The following is a 16,614-nucleotide window of genomic DNA, read 5'->3' on the forward strand; positions in this document are numbered from 1 at the left end:
TCAGATTTTCGGAAAAAACCCAGCTGATTCATTTGGAAATTTCATTTCAACGGGCCGCGCTTTACACAAAGACACATGCCCAAACCCATATATTTGCGGCTTTCAGGCTGAAATGGGTTTTTCTAGGTTTTTTGGGCCAAGCTTTTGTCTGAAAATACGTTTTTGAGGCTGTCCAAACCCATGCTTTTTCAGGCTGGATTGGGCCAGCGTGCCGGGTATAGATTATCAGGGCTACTTCTGAAGTACGGAGTATATTTTTTTTCTTGAAACACATAACCTGAATTGGAATGCAGGAGACGATAATACAATGAAAAAAAACACAGTTTATGTTAATTTTGCAAACTAAATACAAAAGGAAGTCAGTTTTCAGTAAATGAGCTTCAAAGTAGATTTCAAGTATTAACATGAGTACTTAGTGGAAGTAGAACAACAGACAAGTTATCAGTGCTGCCTTTCTCATACGCCATATTCACTATACATTCGGCCAATGACGAGGATTGGCATTTAGATGATCTCCAATTCTTTCGGCCTTTACCCTGAGATCGTGCATCGTGTAAAAGACTGCAAACCTCTTGTGTGCTCAAACCCTCAAAGATGCCGTCAGACGCAACCACCAGGAAGACTTTACTTGCATCCAAATGGTGCCAATCAACCTCTGGTTCTGCTATCACCCCATATCTGACAAGAAGTACAGCATAAAATTATTTATGTTACTTTCAGGTATGAGGAATTCAACCATTCATACATCTCACAAGTCACAAGATATAAAGTCCCTCCGTTTCGAAATAATGGGGACGGTTTCCTTAAATTGGTATTTCAAAAGAATCAAACTAGCATACACTCGAAGATGTGAATATCAGCTAGCCTAGTTTGTAAAGATTTAAGGGTTCCAAACTTGTCTACAATTATATTTCTCTTTTTGTGTCATTATGAATTTTGTATGCAAAAACAAAAAAAGCATACTTAAAGCGGAGTACGGGAAGCAAAGTTTATGCCTATTTTAGACAAGGACAGCAAATCTGTTGGATTTGGTCCTTCAAAGTGTTCCTAAACTCCTAAAGTTTAGGGACACATGTTAATTGTTAAGTAAACTAGTTAGTGGCAAGTTATTAGGTACTAGGAAGTCAGTTTAATTGTTTAGTTGAGTTAGTGGGTTATTAGTGGACTACCATGTAGGCCATGAGCAATTAGTTCCCAAGTTTCAGTTAGTTAATGCACTTAGAGCATGTTTGGTATAGTACTTTTCAAGTGTTGGAAATGGAAACAGTTAACTAATTCCATTACCTATTGTTTGGTATGAGAGATGGGTAACACACTCCATTTCTAAAGGGTAACCATTACCACCAATTTGTTACCTCTCCTAACCTTGTGGTAACAAAGTGTTACCCTCCTTATTCCCTAATTTGATACAAGGGATTGTTTTCCTTAGGTATACCAAACAACAAATAATGATAACACTTAACATTACCATTTCTCCTTAAATGTTTCCAATCCATTTCCTTTCCTAGATTCATACCAAACTTGCACTTAGTCTATATAAAAGGCAATTTCTTGTATAGATTGGATTGAATGAAATATAGTATAATTTTGCTACATTCTTTCCCCTCTCTCATCTCTATTTTAATTTCAACAAAAGCTAGGGCTACCTTTTCTCAAGGCATTAGCGGAAAGGAAAGTGTGCAGATCAGTTACCTTTTCAAGTACAAGTCACCAATTGATCGGGATACAGCGAGAATGCCATTAACTCTAGGCACTCCCAATAGAGAAACAAACCCCCCCGAAGCTGTTATGCGGGCGTTTTCGTCATCTCTATCAGGATGATGATCTTTAGTTAGGTCTATGACTTGTAACCTGGTCATGGGGGTACCTATAATAATTCAAGGTACTAAATCAAAAGGGTAAATTGTTTTTTAACACCTAAAAAAATTGACAAATTGTTTTTTACCACCTAAAATAAAATAAAAATTGTTTTTCACCACCTCTTAGCCGGAAAGATGGACGGAAACGTTATGCGGATCCATTTCAACGACTATATTTTTTATTTTCTTCTCTTCTCCCACGATTTTCATGTATATAAGCTACCATTTTCCCTAACTTCCCATTAATTCACATAACGTTTTCGCCCATCTTGTAGTTAAGAGGTGGTAAAAGACAATTTATATTTATCATCATCAATGACGGAATCATTATAACCAATTACCAAATAGCTAGAGATATGCAGTCCATCAGTGACGGAATCATTATAACCAATTACCTTGGTTGTGTTTATCATCATTATTTTGCATCACCTCTGAACATAAGAATGCCTTTGAATCACCAACATTTGCAACCAGTAGTTCATTATTCACGAGAACAGCTATGGTGGCTGTCGTTCCAGATATCAGATGTTTTCTTAAGGCCACCTGCAATGCCGGGTGAACAATGAAAATTATTTCTCATTTAGAAACCTTCATAAAGTATAATCAGGTTTCTAGATGAAGATAGTGATACAAACTTGAGAAAATGTTGAATCAATGTCGTGAATTGTCAGGGTAATTGCTTCCTGTATAATTTCCATTGTCTTCGATACATTCATGCGCCTGAAACGGAGTACAAAATGATCGCTTTATTCAGATACACCAAGTCATATTTTAAAGGAAAAGTGTAAGCGTACAAGATTTCAGCATATTCAATGCTGATGAAGACTCAAATCTACAGTGAAATCATGAGAAAGTTCAGAGATGGAAAAGGCACACCCATAACAAAATCCGCAGTCAATAATTTCAGAAATGATAAGTTCATGTAAGGCCAATAATTCAGATTAACAGAGATTAGGAAAAATGAGTTAGATTAGGGCCAGTAAGCTCATATAAAGAAAATTAAGTTCATATAAGAGTTTTTCAGGACAAAAATGAAGCTCAAATTTTTTATAAAAAAAATAGGAAAACCCAGATGAAGGTATGTAAGCACTATAATGTAGAAACCAAGTAAAAAGTACAGCTTCCTGGTTTCTTGTCCTAAATTGATCAGCATTAACCTTCTAAAATGCGTCTCCAAGGAATTGAACTCCGTTTCCAATGGGAAAGCCATGTTGTGCATCTCTTCAAAGAGATCCATTTCTTTTTTACTTAAAAAACTAATGTGAAGTTGAAGATAGTGAGAAAGGAGTTGAACAGCCAATTCACTGGCTTCCTTACCACCATGACCATCAAATACAGCTGCTATACCAATCTTCAGGTTTTCTTGACCTAAGTTGCCTGCGTTAAAGTCAAATCTTATGATTTCTTCTCCACAAATCAAATTCTTCTGTTTCTAGTCCTATCTCGAAATGAAAAACAGAATCTTTATCAAGTTTTATAGGTTCAAATTGATGCAAGCAGCAAATGTTTGAATTAAACTGACCATCATCTTAAATAATCATGCTATTGTCCAAATGTCAAAGATTCTGTTTTTGCATAGCTCACACTCATCAGCACGCTGATAATGAAAAGGAAAGCATAACATTCTGCTCATGAAGTAATAATGTACAAAAGTCTCGAGCAGAAAACATCCAAGACGGAAGGCGAAGGCATCATATTGTAATTGTACTTCGTATTAATGCTCTGTTTGGTTGGCGTAAAACATTTTTAATAAAAAATGATTTTCCATGCAAAACTTTTTTCAAGGAAAAACACAGTTTCAAACTAGTTTTCCTTTGTTAGGTTCCTTACAAGAAAATTAATAGAAAAAGGAAAATGGTTGAAGATTGATGGGAAAAAGAAAGATGGGGGCAAGAGGAAAGATGGAAAAGTGGTTTCCCTTCCTTTTAAATGGAAAATATTTTTCCTCCTTCGAGGAAGTTATGGAAAATTGTTTCCATACCTTGTCAAACCAAACAACGGAAAATGATTTAAAAGGGGAAAATTGTTTTCCACGAAAATGTTTTACACCCTACCAAACGGAGCCTGAGTTGAAAATATATGAAAAAACCATGCATCGTTTGGTATTATAAAAGCAGAGAACATAAATTTGAGGTACCTATAACACAGTTCAACTAAAAAGTATACACTGTATTCACTAAACATTCTAGAAAACTGGAAAGGAAAGCATCCAAATGCAAGGGTACATGTGTGCAACAAAAAAAGAGGCAAACAACTGATGAAAAGAAAGGTAGCAGGATCAATTACCAAGAAGATCGATCTGCATATCGAGATCACATAAAACCCGATCTTCCTGATACTTCCTTCGTCCCTGAAGTGAAGCAAACTGGCATTTGGTTGTATGATTATGTTCCCTAGGAAGAATATACTGAAAGGAACATTCTGGGGAATGAAGAACAGCTGGAGCACCACCTTCTTTGTATAGTCTGATACAGGATTCAGACCTGCCATAACATCCTACTATAATGCTGGAAAAAACTCCAACCAAACAGCACACAATCTTGAATTTTTCCATCAAGACATCAACTATGATACGGCGAATCTATCTGCCACTAATCAGGTTCATTTTGATTATAAATCATAACATAAACACATCTAATCAATCACTCATTTATATATAAGTAAAAAGGGGGGAATTCGGGACAGGCCAAAATCATCAAACTAGTCAAACCCTACTGTTTCCAGTTTCCACAAACTTGTCTTTTCCTTTCATTTGTTGGGAAATTGTGAACAAAGATCTAATTCTCAGAAACTGTCAAGTTTACAGGTAAATTTACACACAAGAAAACCATATCATAATTCTTGTTAGAAGAGAAAATCAAAACATACAGCCTGTTTTATTACCAATTATCAACAATTACACGAAATCATAGAGTTTAGCTGATCCATCCCTGTCTAATTGTCCCAACAAATTAATAAACTTTCTGTCTAAAATATTACTCAATAAACGAAAGGTTGTATGAATGCATTCAGGGTTCAGCATAGAGTAAGAAAATTGAAATAGTACTTGGCAAGAAATCAAAGCACATAATTGGGAAATTGTGAACAAAGATCTAATTCTCAGAAACTGTCAAAGTTTACAAGTAAATTTACACATAACAACAAAAACCCACATCATAATTCTTGTTTGAAGAGCAAATTAGAACATAAACACACAGAGTATAGCCTGTTTAGCCGATCAATCCCAGTCTAATTGTCCCAACAAATTAATAAACTTTCTGTCCAAAAAATTCTCCATAAACGAAAGGTTGTATGAATGAATTAGGGTTCAGCATAAAGTAAGAAAATTGGGATGAAATCAAAGGCACAATTGGGTAATGGGAAAGGGGTTAGGTTATGAAATCTTACCCAGTTTGACGCTTTTTCATGTTCTCCAGGTACAATCTTCCGTCACCTTGGAGAGACGAGTTAGAGAAGGGGGAAAAAGTCCGCCCTTTCCAAAATTGTGAGAAATGGGTCGGGTTTATGTATCGGGTCGAATGAATGGCAACTAATTTAGCTTAATTACTAGAACTAAATCTATAATTAGATTCAACACAAGGAAATCATGAAACAGTACATGACTCCATATTATTACAGAAGTTAACTTTCTTTCTTGGCTAACTTGAAACCTCTAACGTGGGGAACAAATCATTAATTAAGCCATACATCATTCATGTTTTTATATTTGAAAAGTACAAACACATCAATTCAATTAGTGAACATAAGTCATATGACATTCATATTCTCGTCTTTGAACGTGGGGAACAAATCATTAATTAAGCCATGCATCATTCATGTTCTTATATTTGAAAAGTACAAACACATCAATTCAATTAGTGAACATAAGTCATACGACATTCCTGTTCTCGTCATTGGCAAGACCAGTTGACGCATGTTGACTGTTTCTTGTCATTATTTCTTCTAATTTATGAGGTTGTATTGCTCGTGTATAAGGGGTTGTGCTTGTAATATCTAAAATAAAGTTTCAGACCGGTTAAATCAGTAGCGAGATAAAGTTTTAACAAATGCATAAAGTTAATTGCATTGGATGGCAAATGCATCAAGTTGGCTCAGGTTCGGATGAATTTGTTCATATCAATTGTCAAGGCTAATGGATGATCGGTTTACAAGGGTAGACATACACACATGCAACAAGATATGCATGCCTAGGTTAAGGTACACAAAATCAACATTAACACCAATGAACCCATTCACCTTGTTCCCAACAAGGCAAAAAAAACCAATTCATATGCATTTATGTTAACATTAATGTCTCATAGGACATAGGATCGCAAAATAACCACTCTTGAAAATTGGAAATGAGAAACGTCACATCCGAGATTGATTTTGCATTAAACCTTGTTTTCAAGCAAAATTTATAGGCTTGCAAAATATGTCATTTACCTACATAACATAGATTTATGAGTTTTTTTTCCTGAGATACCTTCGAGATTTCGCGAAATGCACCAAATACGCTCCAAGTTTTCAAAATACATAAACTACCCCTGGTTTTTCAGGAATGCACCAAATACCTAAATATTAGACGCCTAGACGGTTGTTTATGTATTTTGAAAACTTTGAGGTTATTTGTTGCATTTTACAAAACGTAAGGGCATTTCATGAAAAAACCGTAAGATCTATAATCATCATCTACACCAAGGAACTGGATTGAGCTCCGAGGTGCAATCTAAGACGCATTATTGGACGCTTTTCAGTATGTGTGTGAATGCATACATGAGATTAATGAGAAGGGGAAGTTCTTGTAGAAGCTACTTCATAAGATTTCTTCATTTTTCTGTTCACTGTAACTTTAAATACACTACACTGAACATAAAAAGGTTACAAAACTTGAGGTGAGAAAAATAATAACACCTCATTAGAATACATGATATATAACTCGGGATCGAATTTACAAGAAATGAGCATGCAAATTGGTGCATTAATAATCCTTTTTTCATTCTTGTATGACAAAATGCATCCATAATCTGAATGAATGATCAGGGCTCATGGCTGTTCACCCTACTGTGAAGCTCCAGCATCTCTTGATGGTTCGGATCAACAGAAAGTGCGGCTCTGCAATCCCGAAGTGCGCCCATGACATCACCGATGTGTTCATGGAAAGCTGCTCGTAGGTGAAGAAGGTGTACATCGGCTTTGAATGAAATCGCCCTTGAGAGTTCTTCAATGGCTTCCTTCTCCTTGTGGCTGTCCATCAAAACTGCCCCAAAAAAACAGAATTCAGTATTGCATATTGACTAGATTGTAGCATCAAAGTATGTCTTGAAGACCCGCTATTGACCCGCAACCCGTTTTGACCCACCCATTATTGACCCGCTAAAAATGACCAGCTCTTTAACCGACCCACTTTGACCCACACCGACCCAGGCCCGACCCGCTTTTGACCTGCACCGACCCTGACCCAACCCGCCCGATAACCAGGTCTAATTTCTTCTGTCAATTATCACTAACCCGGTGCCTCAAAATGAAGCTCTAGCCTAGGCAGGGGTAACGGAAATGGGAGGTACATACCCTCGGGAAACTACTTCAAACTTTTTAATTTTTCTAAGAACATGATGCTTCACAAAAAATAAATTAGGGGTGGGCTAGTGAGACGTTAGCTTTTAGTCCTATGTAGGGCGTTTCTTAAAAAAAAAGGTTTCAGTTCCAATAAGTTCAGGTTAGATAAGTTGAATAGAACGCACCCGTAATGCGAAGCTAGAGAAATTGCTAAGGCTCTCTTCCAACTCTGGTGAGTTGAAGATTTGACATGGACCATAACTATAGAAACATTTTTGAGAAGGATCTTGTAATTCAAAGTTTCAAAGAGGAGCATGCTTGGAAATGAACTATGGAAGATAGACCACAATTTGAGGCACCCCGAGGAGCACGATGAGAGAATTGGGTATGGCAAGTAATTCTTTGCAAAACACACCAAGGCTCCGTTTAGTTTGGTGTAAAACGTTTTCAGTGAAAAATAATTTTCCATGGAAAACATTTTCCAAGGAAAAACACAATTCCAAACTAGTTTTCCTTTGTTTGGTCCCTTATAAGAAAATTCATAGAAAACAGGAGAAGATGGGAGAAGATGGGTGAAGATCGATGGGAAGAAGGAAGCGAGAGGTAAGGAGAAAATGTGGAAAAGTGGTTCCCTTCCTCTGAGGGAGTTATGAAAAATTGTTTTTCATCCCTTGCCAAACCAAACAACGTAAAATGATTGAAAAGGTGATTTTTTTTCTTCTATGAAAGCGTTTTATAACACTCCCCAAGAGTTGTAGGATATTATACCATTTTATTTACGCTTCCTTTTTTCAAATAGAATTTTAGTAAAGGATATCAGATCTCTGTATCTCATTATTCTTGCTGATTGAACTTTGGAGAACTACTCCTATAACAAATGACATCAAGGACAACCTGGAAAAATACTTTCAACCACTAAATAGAAAAGGCAAACAGGAATCAAACAAGCTACAAAACCCCCCAACAACACCTTCCAAAACCCAATTATAAGTGTTCCAACCCAACCATAGAGCTTTATTATGCAGAAAGTTAAACAAAGTTTCTTACCTGCAGCTCGATAACGGTAAGGATATACTCGAAGTGGATCTAATCTGGTAACCATTTCCAGGTCAGCCTTGGTCAAGTCCCGATCACAATACTCTGACCTCTTTTCATATGCAGATGCATTGTTCTGCGCCTTTTCAATCAGCTTTGTCATTTCTTCATATGCAGCAGTCTTCTCATTTCTTAGATATTGAACCCGTGCAAGGCCTTGATGAGCTCGAGTATGTCGGATCTTAAGAGCGTTAACATAGCAATCAGCTGCTAAGTCGTATTTCCCACAGTCTACATAGACGCTCCCTAGATTGTTCAGAGCCTGCCATGTTTAAACTTTTTAGCATGTGTTGGGTAGTGGACATGGGAAAAACAATCACAGCATGTACTTTAACAGTTAAATTTCCTGTCGACAGTGCAGGGGTGATCAAAATTCGGGCCGGGACGGGTTTAAACAACAAAAATCATGCCCAAACCCATAAATTTGGTGCGGGCTTTTCGGGCTGTGCTCGACTGCTCGGGCTTTGGATCTAACAAAGCGTATTTGAGGCTGCCTACTTTGATTCTCTAAAACCCGCCTTTCATTCAAGAGTGGATGATTGACCTACTGAAGAAAAAAAATTCCTTGCCTACTCGAGAAGCTGATTGAAGAAGAAGATATGAAAGAGATCAAACAATTCCAGGTCTTTCTAAATAAAATGAGTGGACTGTTAATCAGAGCGTAGCCTTGCTATGCTAAAGGAATGGATTTCCTCTTTTGTGAGTGACCTGATCCGGGCTTTGGTCTAAAAAAGCGTATTTGAGGCTGCCCAAATTCCCAAACCCGTACTTGTTCGGGTTGGGTCGGGTCGGGTCGGGCCAGCGGACCGGGCTATAGTTGATCAGGTCTACTAGAACAATGTCTGCACTAGGAATCGAGGATCCACGGAGAGAAAATCTAGGAGTATGTAGCCTATGACTATGCAAAGACTAAGTTAGATTTTACTGAAATGTGTAAAGCCACAGCCAGTTATAGGCCATCCCAGTCAAATGCCAAGTTGTTGACTGCCCAGAAAACCATACCTGACCTTTTCGCAGCCTATCTGAAGGGCATTTCAGGGCATCTTCAAGAAGTGTAATAACAGCCGAAGAGCATGTCGGATCTTGACTAGAGTCAGCCAAAGCATAAGCTTTCAAGAAGAAAGCCTCAAATGATCTCTTGAGTTTTATAGACTCTTCCGCCTTGCGAAGCCCTTCCTCACAGTGGCCAGTATCATACAGTATCCAGCCTTCATAAACCAGACGCTCATCTTCACTTGATGCATGTTGACGAGCTAACTGCAAACTTCTCATTGCTGCTTCTGGACAATTTAACCTGGTTGAGAACAGAATTAGATGCCTGTAAAAGCTAACAGCACTCTGTATATAATGTAAGATTTTACCCTGTCCTAGTTTTCAATACCTAAAAAGAAGGGCAAGGAAATGTTTTTCCTGGTTCACATAATGTAAAGCCTATCATAAATTCAGAATACGCAAATTTAACTTATCCATGCTTCAAAATTCCCGCTACATCTACTTAGAGACTTAAGAGAAAAGGACAAGCATCTAGATTGTCAGTATAAATAGGCACTAAGGCTCCGTATGATTTGGTGTAAAACGTTTACAGTGCAAAATGATTTTCCATGGAAAACATTTTTCAAGAGAAAACACAATTCCAAACTAGTTTTCATTTGTTTGGTTCCTTAAAAGAAAATGGGAGAAGATGGTGAAGATTGAGGGGGAGGTAAGGAGGAAACGTGGTTTCTTTCCCTTTCAAATGGAAAAGGTTTTTCACCTTTGAGGAAGTTATGGGAAATTTGTTTTTCATCCTTGCCAAACCAAACAACGTAAAATGATTAAAAGGGGAAAATCGTTTTCCATGAAAACGTTTTACACCCTACCAATCGGAGCCTAAGAGGTACTGATCTACTTTACTAGGATCTACACACCAGTGGAAGGGGTATGTTTAGTAATTTGGTTTACAAGTTACAAAAATGATTCTCTTAATTGCTAAAGTTTCTGCTGAGTTAGGACCCTTTTTGTGTATTTGATTGACAATGTAAAAGTTGACTCCAAAGACAAGGGCAATTGTTAGACCTAAGGGCACTGCAAACACAGTAATATATATACTGAACAAAAAAATTAGGGTAAAAATTCCCCGTTTAAAAGCTAATCCACGATATTCGAAGTAGAGCATACCTAAGGAGAAGTAATGATTGTCTGAAGTACAGGACACCTTTAGCTGCATCAGATTCAAGCATCTGGTAAATTACAGATAAAGATCCAATATCATCAACTGAAGACCACCGATCATATAACTTCAACCAACAGTCTGCAGTAGTCCAATTCTCGACATGCTCACGCACCAACATACGAAGTTTGGTTGCTGCAACACGGCCCTCAAACATTCTATATCCAGGAGAAAGAGTGAGAATAGCCTGAACATCACAAAAAGCTGCTTCATAATTTTCTAGGGCTAAATAGAAGCAAAATCTGAGCTCCAAACACTCTAAAGCTAGTTTAAAACCAAGAACACGGTTTATTTCACCAATTGCAGCTTCAGCCTCTTGTTTCCTCATCAAAGATGCAGCCCTATACATGTACGGATAAGTAAGTGTTGGGTCTAAATCCGTTGCTTTTTCAAGGTCATCCCACCTTTTATCTCCTTCATAATAAAGGGATCTTTCTTGGTACATCCATCCCAAAGGAGTTGAAGATAAAACTAAAGAATTAAGCTTCTCAAAAGCCCAACTTTTTTTACCCTTATTGTAACTTATTCTAGCCAAACCAGCAATTGAGTATGTATGTCCTTCTTTTACGGCTTTCTGGAAAAGCTCTTCAGCTTCATCATATTCTTTCCGTAGAAGCCTCGCGCAACCTAGTTGATGAAAAGCTAACATCTTTTGTCTATTATTCTTCGCAGATTGCACCAAACGTTCCAAGAATAACACAGTTATGTCAGAACTAGCATCAAGGCTCATGGAAACTTCACTCAATAAACTGAAGAGTGAGAATGAGGCTTGTCCAACTACAATAGACAGTTGTTCCCCATTTGCATTGCCTAAAATTTCCACAACCCTATCATCATTTAAACAATCGGGAAGATCGTGCAGAAAAACCTGCAAACAAGAGGCTGCTAGAATTGGAGAATTCTCCTCAATTGCACACTCTAGAAGATCAACTGCATCTTGCCTGGTGGAAACAAGTGAAGCGAGTTTCCTATCACATGTATCTTTCAAGCTTTCACAGCAGAACTTGTTAGCAAATATCAACATCTCTACAAGTAAATCCGGGGAAACTTCATTCAAACATCCAGTCTTACTAAAGTCACTGATTTCTCTCATACCGTTAACTGATATATTGTTTTCAGAGAAATCTATTTCTTCACAGTATGATTCAGTAAAGCAACCATTCAACATAGCACAAAATGGAGATGAAAGATTAGCCATTTTTTGTCTGTCACAATTTACTCTCTCATTCCCAATCCGAAAAACAACACTGTCATCACTTTCATTCCCACTGATGGATGCTTCCTCGGAGGACCGTGAACTGGTGCTGTTAATTTGAAGTTCAGATGCAACATCAATTGGCCCGGTTTCTCTAGCACATTTACTACAAGAACCAAGTAAGTCAAAGACAAAGTCCTCTCCTTTTTTCTCATACTTCAACCATGCCCCAAATATAATCTTCTCATGGACACTACTAGCCTTAAGCCACGCAGTCCGAAGACTTCTACGCATCAATTTAACCTCTCCTAATCCCCTAAACACCTGAAACTGTAGCAAATACAAACTTGACCTCTCATTCAACGGACACGATTCGAGCTCTTCATGAATTTGAGCTAAAACTTGTACATAATCAAGAGGCTTAAAGTGCGCGACAATTGGCGGTTCAGGAACCTTGACAAGTGATCCTCTACAAACAAATTCCAAATAAACAACTACCAATCAACAATATGAACAACAAGAACAACCACAACAATCATCTAAATTTGCTGAAATTCACATCAATCAAGTAAAATTGAAGAAATGCTACTTACATTGAGGAAGATGCTTGAGCTGCAGCTACCTTAGAAAATTTCCCTCTCTCAACTTGAAGCCATGACTGTGGATTTAGTACATTGAGATGAAGTGTTTCTTTACAAGATTCAGAATTAAATATTGTCCTCATTGGACATAAGGCTCGGAACAATTCCCAGATCTCCACAATAGGCAAATGTGAGACCTCCCTCCTAGCTATTCAGCCAGGGGGAAGAATCTAGACTTTTTAGGGTTAAATTCCCTACAACAAAAGGTGGAATTTTTACACAAATTCACCCAAAAAACCCCAATTAAATTTACACATACAAAACCTTCAAAAACATCCCATCACACAGAAGAAGAAAAAAAGATAACTTTTTCTACTATTTTACATACACTTTGTGGTGAACTTTACACTTTTATAAGCCCAGAAAACACCAAAAGAATCTCTACCATAAACAAAAAACCAAATTAAACCTAACCCACATCACATAAACTAAAACCAACCAATTTTGTTTTACCTAATCCACCAAAATGGGGAGAGAAATAAGGAGATTAACCCAGAAATCTCTGGATTTGTTGCTGCAAAAACAACCCAGAAAAATTACACTGGAGCTAAAACAAGAAAAGTGAAGTAACCCCAGAAATTAATTAGCTTGAATTCAAATACCCAGTTGAACAAAATGGGGAAATGAGCTTGTAGGCGTGAGATCAAAGTGTGAGAAAGAGAGAGAGAATGAGAATCCAAAGGATGAAATTTCTCACTTTTCTATCTTCCCCCTTTTTGTTTGTTGGTTGAATGTGAAAAAGTTATTAACTTTATTAATTATAGACTATAGAATAGCATGTTTGTTTTTCCCTCCTTTATTTTTTCATTTTCTTTTTCCGTATTGCTCACTTTTCCTTGCAACTCTGATTTCTTCCGTTGGAGAAACCCAGAAAAGATTTGCAGCTTGCTGTGTTTGGTCAGAATTCAGGACTAGGGAAAAATACGTCATTAATTAAAATAATAAAATATGTTGAGTTTTATTAAGACATTAAAAAACACTCATAAGTAATTTAGATGTGATTTAATTTTACTACAGAGTAAGCTATTTCGTCCTAAAATGTTTTAAAGTTTGACCTTGTTCTCATAATTTATAAAAAATAATACATTCATGCGGGATCTTGTTAATTCGATTGAATGAATAATTTAAGAATATCAACTTTTTATAAGTATAAGTTGGAGAAACCATAAAAATACAAATGGGGGTAAACATTTAAGAATAGAGGGAGTAACTAAGCTAGTCGACAACTCGACCTTGGCAAGAGATCAATATACAAAGTAAATACTCCCTCTGTCCCGGAATACTCGCATCGGTTAGACCGACACATAGTTTAAGGCAATTTAATTGACTTATTATTTTGTGGTAGTTGACATAGATTATTTTTTAAATGTATCAACTTTTTGAGGGTGCTGGATGGTGGGTGTAATTTTTTAAATATTTTTTAGATGTTAGAAATATAAGAGGGACCTTAAATAAGTGAGAGAACCAATATAAAATTAGAAAAAAAAAAAATATGTCATTTACAAAAACGGTATAAGTATTTCGGGACAACCTTGTAAGAAAAACGGTACGACCGTACAATTATTTCGGGATAGGGGGAGTAAGTTTAAACTTTAGAAAAAGGAAGTTGAAGAATATTTTAAACAAAGGATTGTATGATAATTAAATGCAATTAATATTCTTGGTGATTAAACAGAGATGTGGTGGTGAATGGGTGATTGGTGTAAGGTGGGTAAAGGTGAAAACGACGACGTTTGTGCATGTGAACAGCAAGGATTGTGGACCCCACAGCTGAACAAAGATGAAATGCCAGAAATGGGTATAGTGGGTCACCTTGACTTTGATGATTGTTGATTTGAATACATAATAATGGCAGAGAGATGGAAAAAAAAACAGAAATAAATAAAGTGAATTAATTAATATTTAATTAAATAATTAGTTTAATTGTAGTAATACAGAGTGGAAATTATTCTCACATGTGTATGATTCCCACGGATGAACAAGAGTGGATAGTGATTGGAGTTAGATGAATGTCATCTTCAATCAATTTCGTGTACTCCACATTTGTGTGATGCAAAGTGGCAATGGTGAATAATGTAAATTTTTAAGAGGAAGAAAACAAGTTATGGTAGGTACTTTGGTCTGTTTCGTAATTGTTTTATCGTCGCTGAAAGTAATCTTAATTAATATGAGATACTTTTTCGATTACGCTTAGATATTTTCGACTTTTTGTTGTTTGCTATTTTTTCAAATATGTTTGAAATTTGTTGAGTACTATTTTGAATCCATTTACATTCACAATGTTATATTTTATCGAACTTTAATACTTTTATTTATGGTTTATGATGGAATAGCATCAATGTTGACCATGTAGTTGTTCATATCCTTGAACTTGAAACCTTGGTAGTTGGATTAGCCTTGATTTGAACAAACAAATCCACTCAAACGTACTAAAATCAGAATAATCGTTTGAAAATATAGCAATTTACATTTATTTTTTTAGATTATAAGTTTATTATACACAAAGTGATATAGGTCGTGATAATAGTTTTCCATTGAATACAGAGTAATTTGTGACATAGTTATTCTCAATTTGGCTACTTTTTAGTAAGTTGCTAGGAGTAAGTTTGCTTCTTTACGTTCCATTGTTGTTTTATACTTCGTATTATACTCTTTTCAGCTCAAAATTAGCCAAGTTTATGATCAATTCAAGTTCATTGTAATTCACCCATTCGAAAGGATGGCATCAGGTAGTTCGCTTGTTTTTTCTTTCCTTATAAAAAAATAGAACTAAAAATAAATTGACCAATTCAAGTTCAATTTACAAGTATAGGAATACATTTTTTCTGACCTTCAACAAATAAGTTAATGCATGATGTCTTATTTCACTTGGGCTGATCTCTATGCATGATGGCTTATTTAACTTGGGCTGATCTCTTAAAAGAGATTGGGCCCTTAGAGTCTTGGACTGGTCATATTGTGCATGGATTAGTGGGTTACATTACATTAATCCCAAAGGCTAAAACAAAAAGGACAAACTATTGTAGATTTGTAGCCGTTTGAGGTTGACCTTTTGAGCCGTTGTGAAACTTTGGTACAACGAATTTGACTAAATGAGAGGGATGGATAGCTCAGTTGGTTAGAGTTTCTATCCCGGTTCCAAATGATCCTGGAATCGATTCTCATCCCCACCCTTGTAGCACATTTGCACAAAAAAAAAAAAAAGACTAAATTCAAGATTTCTTTTTGTTTTCAGTTCATGCACCAAAGGATGTTTTTTCAGGCAATATAAGTTCAAGTAAGTTAAAATAAAATAAGTTTAACCAAACAGTTTATGTTTGTGTCCATTTTAGGCCGGGAAATGATAAATCCAAGGAAAATTTTTACTTTTTTCAAGGAAATCAACTTTTAAAAAATGTGGATTTCCTTGGAAGAAATAAAATTTTCTTTGGATTTATCACTTTCCTTTTAGGCCACGGACAAATAAATAGAGATAATAAGGTAAGTAAAATTATAAATGGTAAAGTACGGACAAAGAGCTTCATTAATCATGAGTAATGTTATATCTAGCTCCTTTATTAGCATTTGTTAATGTCCACAGATTGAAAAAGACCATGATTTCATCCCCCATTTTCAAAATGCAGCCAACTTTTGTACTTTATTTGTAGTCATCATGTAAATGTAGGCCTTTCTTAAGTTCTACTTGTATTTTTAAGTCAAAAATAACTAACTAAGACATCTATCTTTTTGTAAGCATGCAAAATAATTACAACAACGAGTTTTATTATGACCATGTGTTTGGTATGGGCAGTGGCGGAGTCAGAATTTTTTTTTTGGGGTGTCGGCAGTGACGTTCCCAAGATTTTTAGAGTATTGTGTCGGGTGATCCTCCACAACACACAATATATTACTAAAGAAAAATGTATCGTCCTTAAATTAATCAATATTCATATTACAATCGTACAAAATTATTACAATTATTCTCTACGGTTTTCATATGTGTGGTGAAAACTGAAAAGAATAACTTAATTTAAGAGAGCGGGTACTTGAATTCAAAACTTTAAGAGACCAGTTGTTTCTAAAGATTGCTCTCTTAAG

The 16,614-nt window shown here is 36.2% G+C and overlaps 2 protein-coding genes across 7 annotated transcripts; both read right to left on the reverse strand.

Annotated features, from left to right (window-relative positions):
- Positions 1-308: 308 nt before the first annotated feature.
- LOC110783475 (putative protein phosphatase 2C 50) lies at positions 309-5,401 on the reverse strand. 5 transcript variants are annotated; one of them, XM_021987834.2, is made up of 7 exons: positions 5,247-5,401; positions 4,146-4,450; positions 3,177-3,236; positions 2,495-2,579; positions 2,255-2,402; positions 1,693-1,867; positions 309-678 (listed from the first exon to the last, which is right to left on the reverse strand). In XM_021987834.2, exons 4-7 carry the CDS (start codon positions 2,573-2,575, stop codon positions 393-395), a joined length of 690 nt encoding a protein of 229 aa, XP_021843526.1. In that variant the 5' UTR covers positions 2,576-2,579; positions 3,177-3,236; positions 4,146-4,450; positions 5,247-5,401; the 3' UTR covers positions 309-392. The 5 variants fall into 5 exon arrangements, with proteins under 5 accessions (XP_021843526.1, XP_021843515.1, XP_021843532.1 ...); XM_021987823.2 differs by lacking the exon at positions 3,177-3,236; XM_021987840.2 differs by lacking the exon at positions 3,177-3,236 and having other exon boundaries at positions 4,146-4,342; positions 5,247-5,392.
- Positions 5,402-6,637: 1,236 nt separating this feature from the next.
- LOC110783467 (ETO1-like protein 1) lies at positions 6,638-13,447 on the reverse strand. Of its 2 annotated transcripts, XM_021987809.2 has the most exons (5): positions 12,490-13,442; positions 10,650-12,365; positions 9,495-9,786; positions 8,445-8,754; positions 6,638-7,098 (listed from the first exon to the last, which is right to left on the reverse strand). In XM_021987809.2, exons 1-5 carry the CDS (start codon positions 12,618-12,620, stop codon positions 6,878-6,880), a joined length of 2,670 nt encoding a protein of 889 aa, XP_021843501.1. In that variant the 5' UTR covers positions 12,621-13,442; the 3' UTR covers positions 6,638-6,877. The 2 variants fall into 2 exon arrangements, with proteins under 2 accessions (XP_021843501.1, XP_021843505.1); XM_021987813.2 differs by lacking the exon at positions 6,638-7,098 and having other exon boundaries at positions 8,558-8,754; positions 9,500-9,786; positions 12,490-13,447.
- Between the last annotated feature and the right edge of the window lie 3,167 nt (positions 13,448-16,614).

Source organism: Spinacia oleracea, chromosome 5 (assembly GCF_020520425.1).
Source record: "Spinacia oleracea cultivar Varoflay chromosome 5, BTI_SOV_V1, whole genome shotgun sequence".
Classification (NCBI taxonomy): Eukaryota; Viridiplantae; Streptophyta; class Magnoliopsida; order Caryophyllales; family Amaranthaceae; genus Spinacia; species Spinacia oleracea.

Coding starts and splice junctions, on each gene's coding strand:
- LOC110783475 (XM_021987817.2), bottom strand. CDS start 3,096: ATGGATCTCTTTGAAGAGATGCACAACATGGCTTTCCCATTGGAAACG. Junction 1,868..2,254: donor TGATGATAAACACAACCAAG/GTAATTGGTTAT, acceptor GAATTATTATAG/GTACCCCCATGACCAGGTTA. Junction 679..1,692: donor GGTGACTTGTACTTGAAAAG/GTAACTGATCTG, acceptor ACTTCTTGTCAG/ATATGGGGTGATAGCAGAAC.
- LOC110783467 (XM_021987809.2), bottom strand. CDS start 12,620: ATGAGGACAATATTTAATTCTGAATCTTGTAAAGAAACACTTCATCTC. Junction 12,366..12,489: donor GCTCAAGCATCTTCCTCAAT/GTAAGTAGCATT, acceptor ATTTGTTTGTAG/AGGATCACTTGTCAAGGTTC. Junction 8,755..9,494: donor ATAGGCTGCGAAAAGGTCAG/GTATGGTTTTCT, acceptor TAAACATGGCAG/GCTCTGAACAATCTAGGGAG.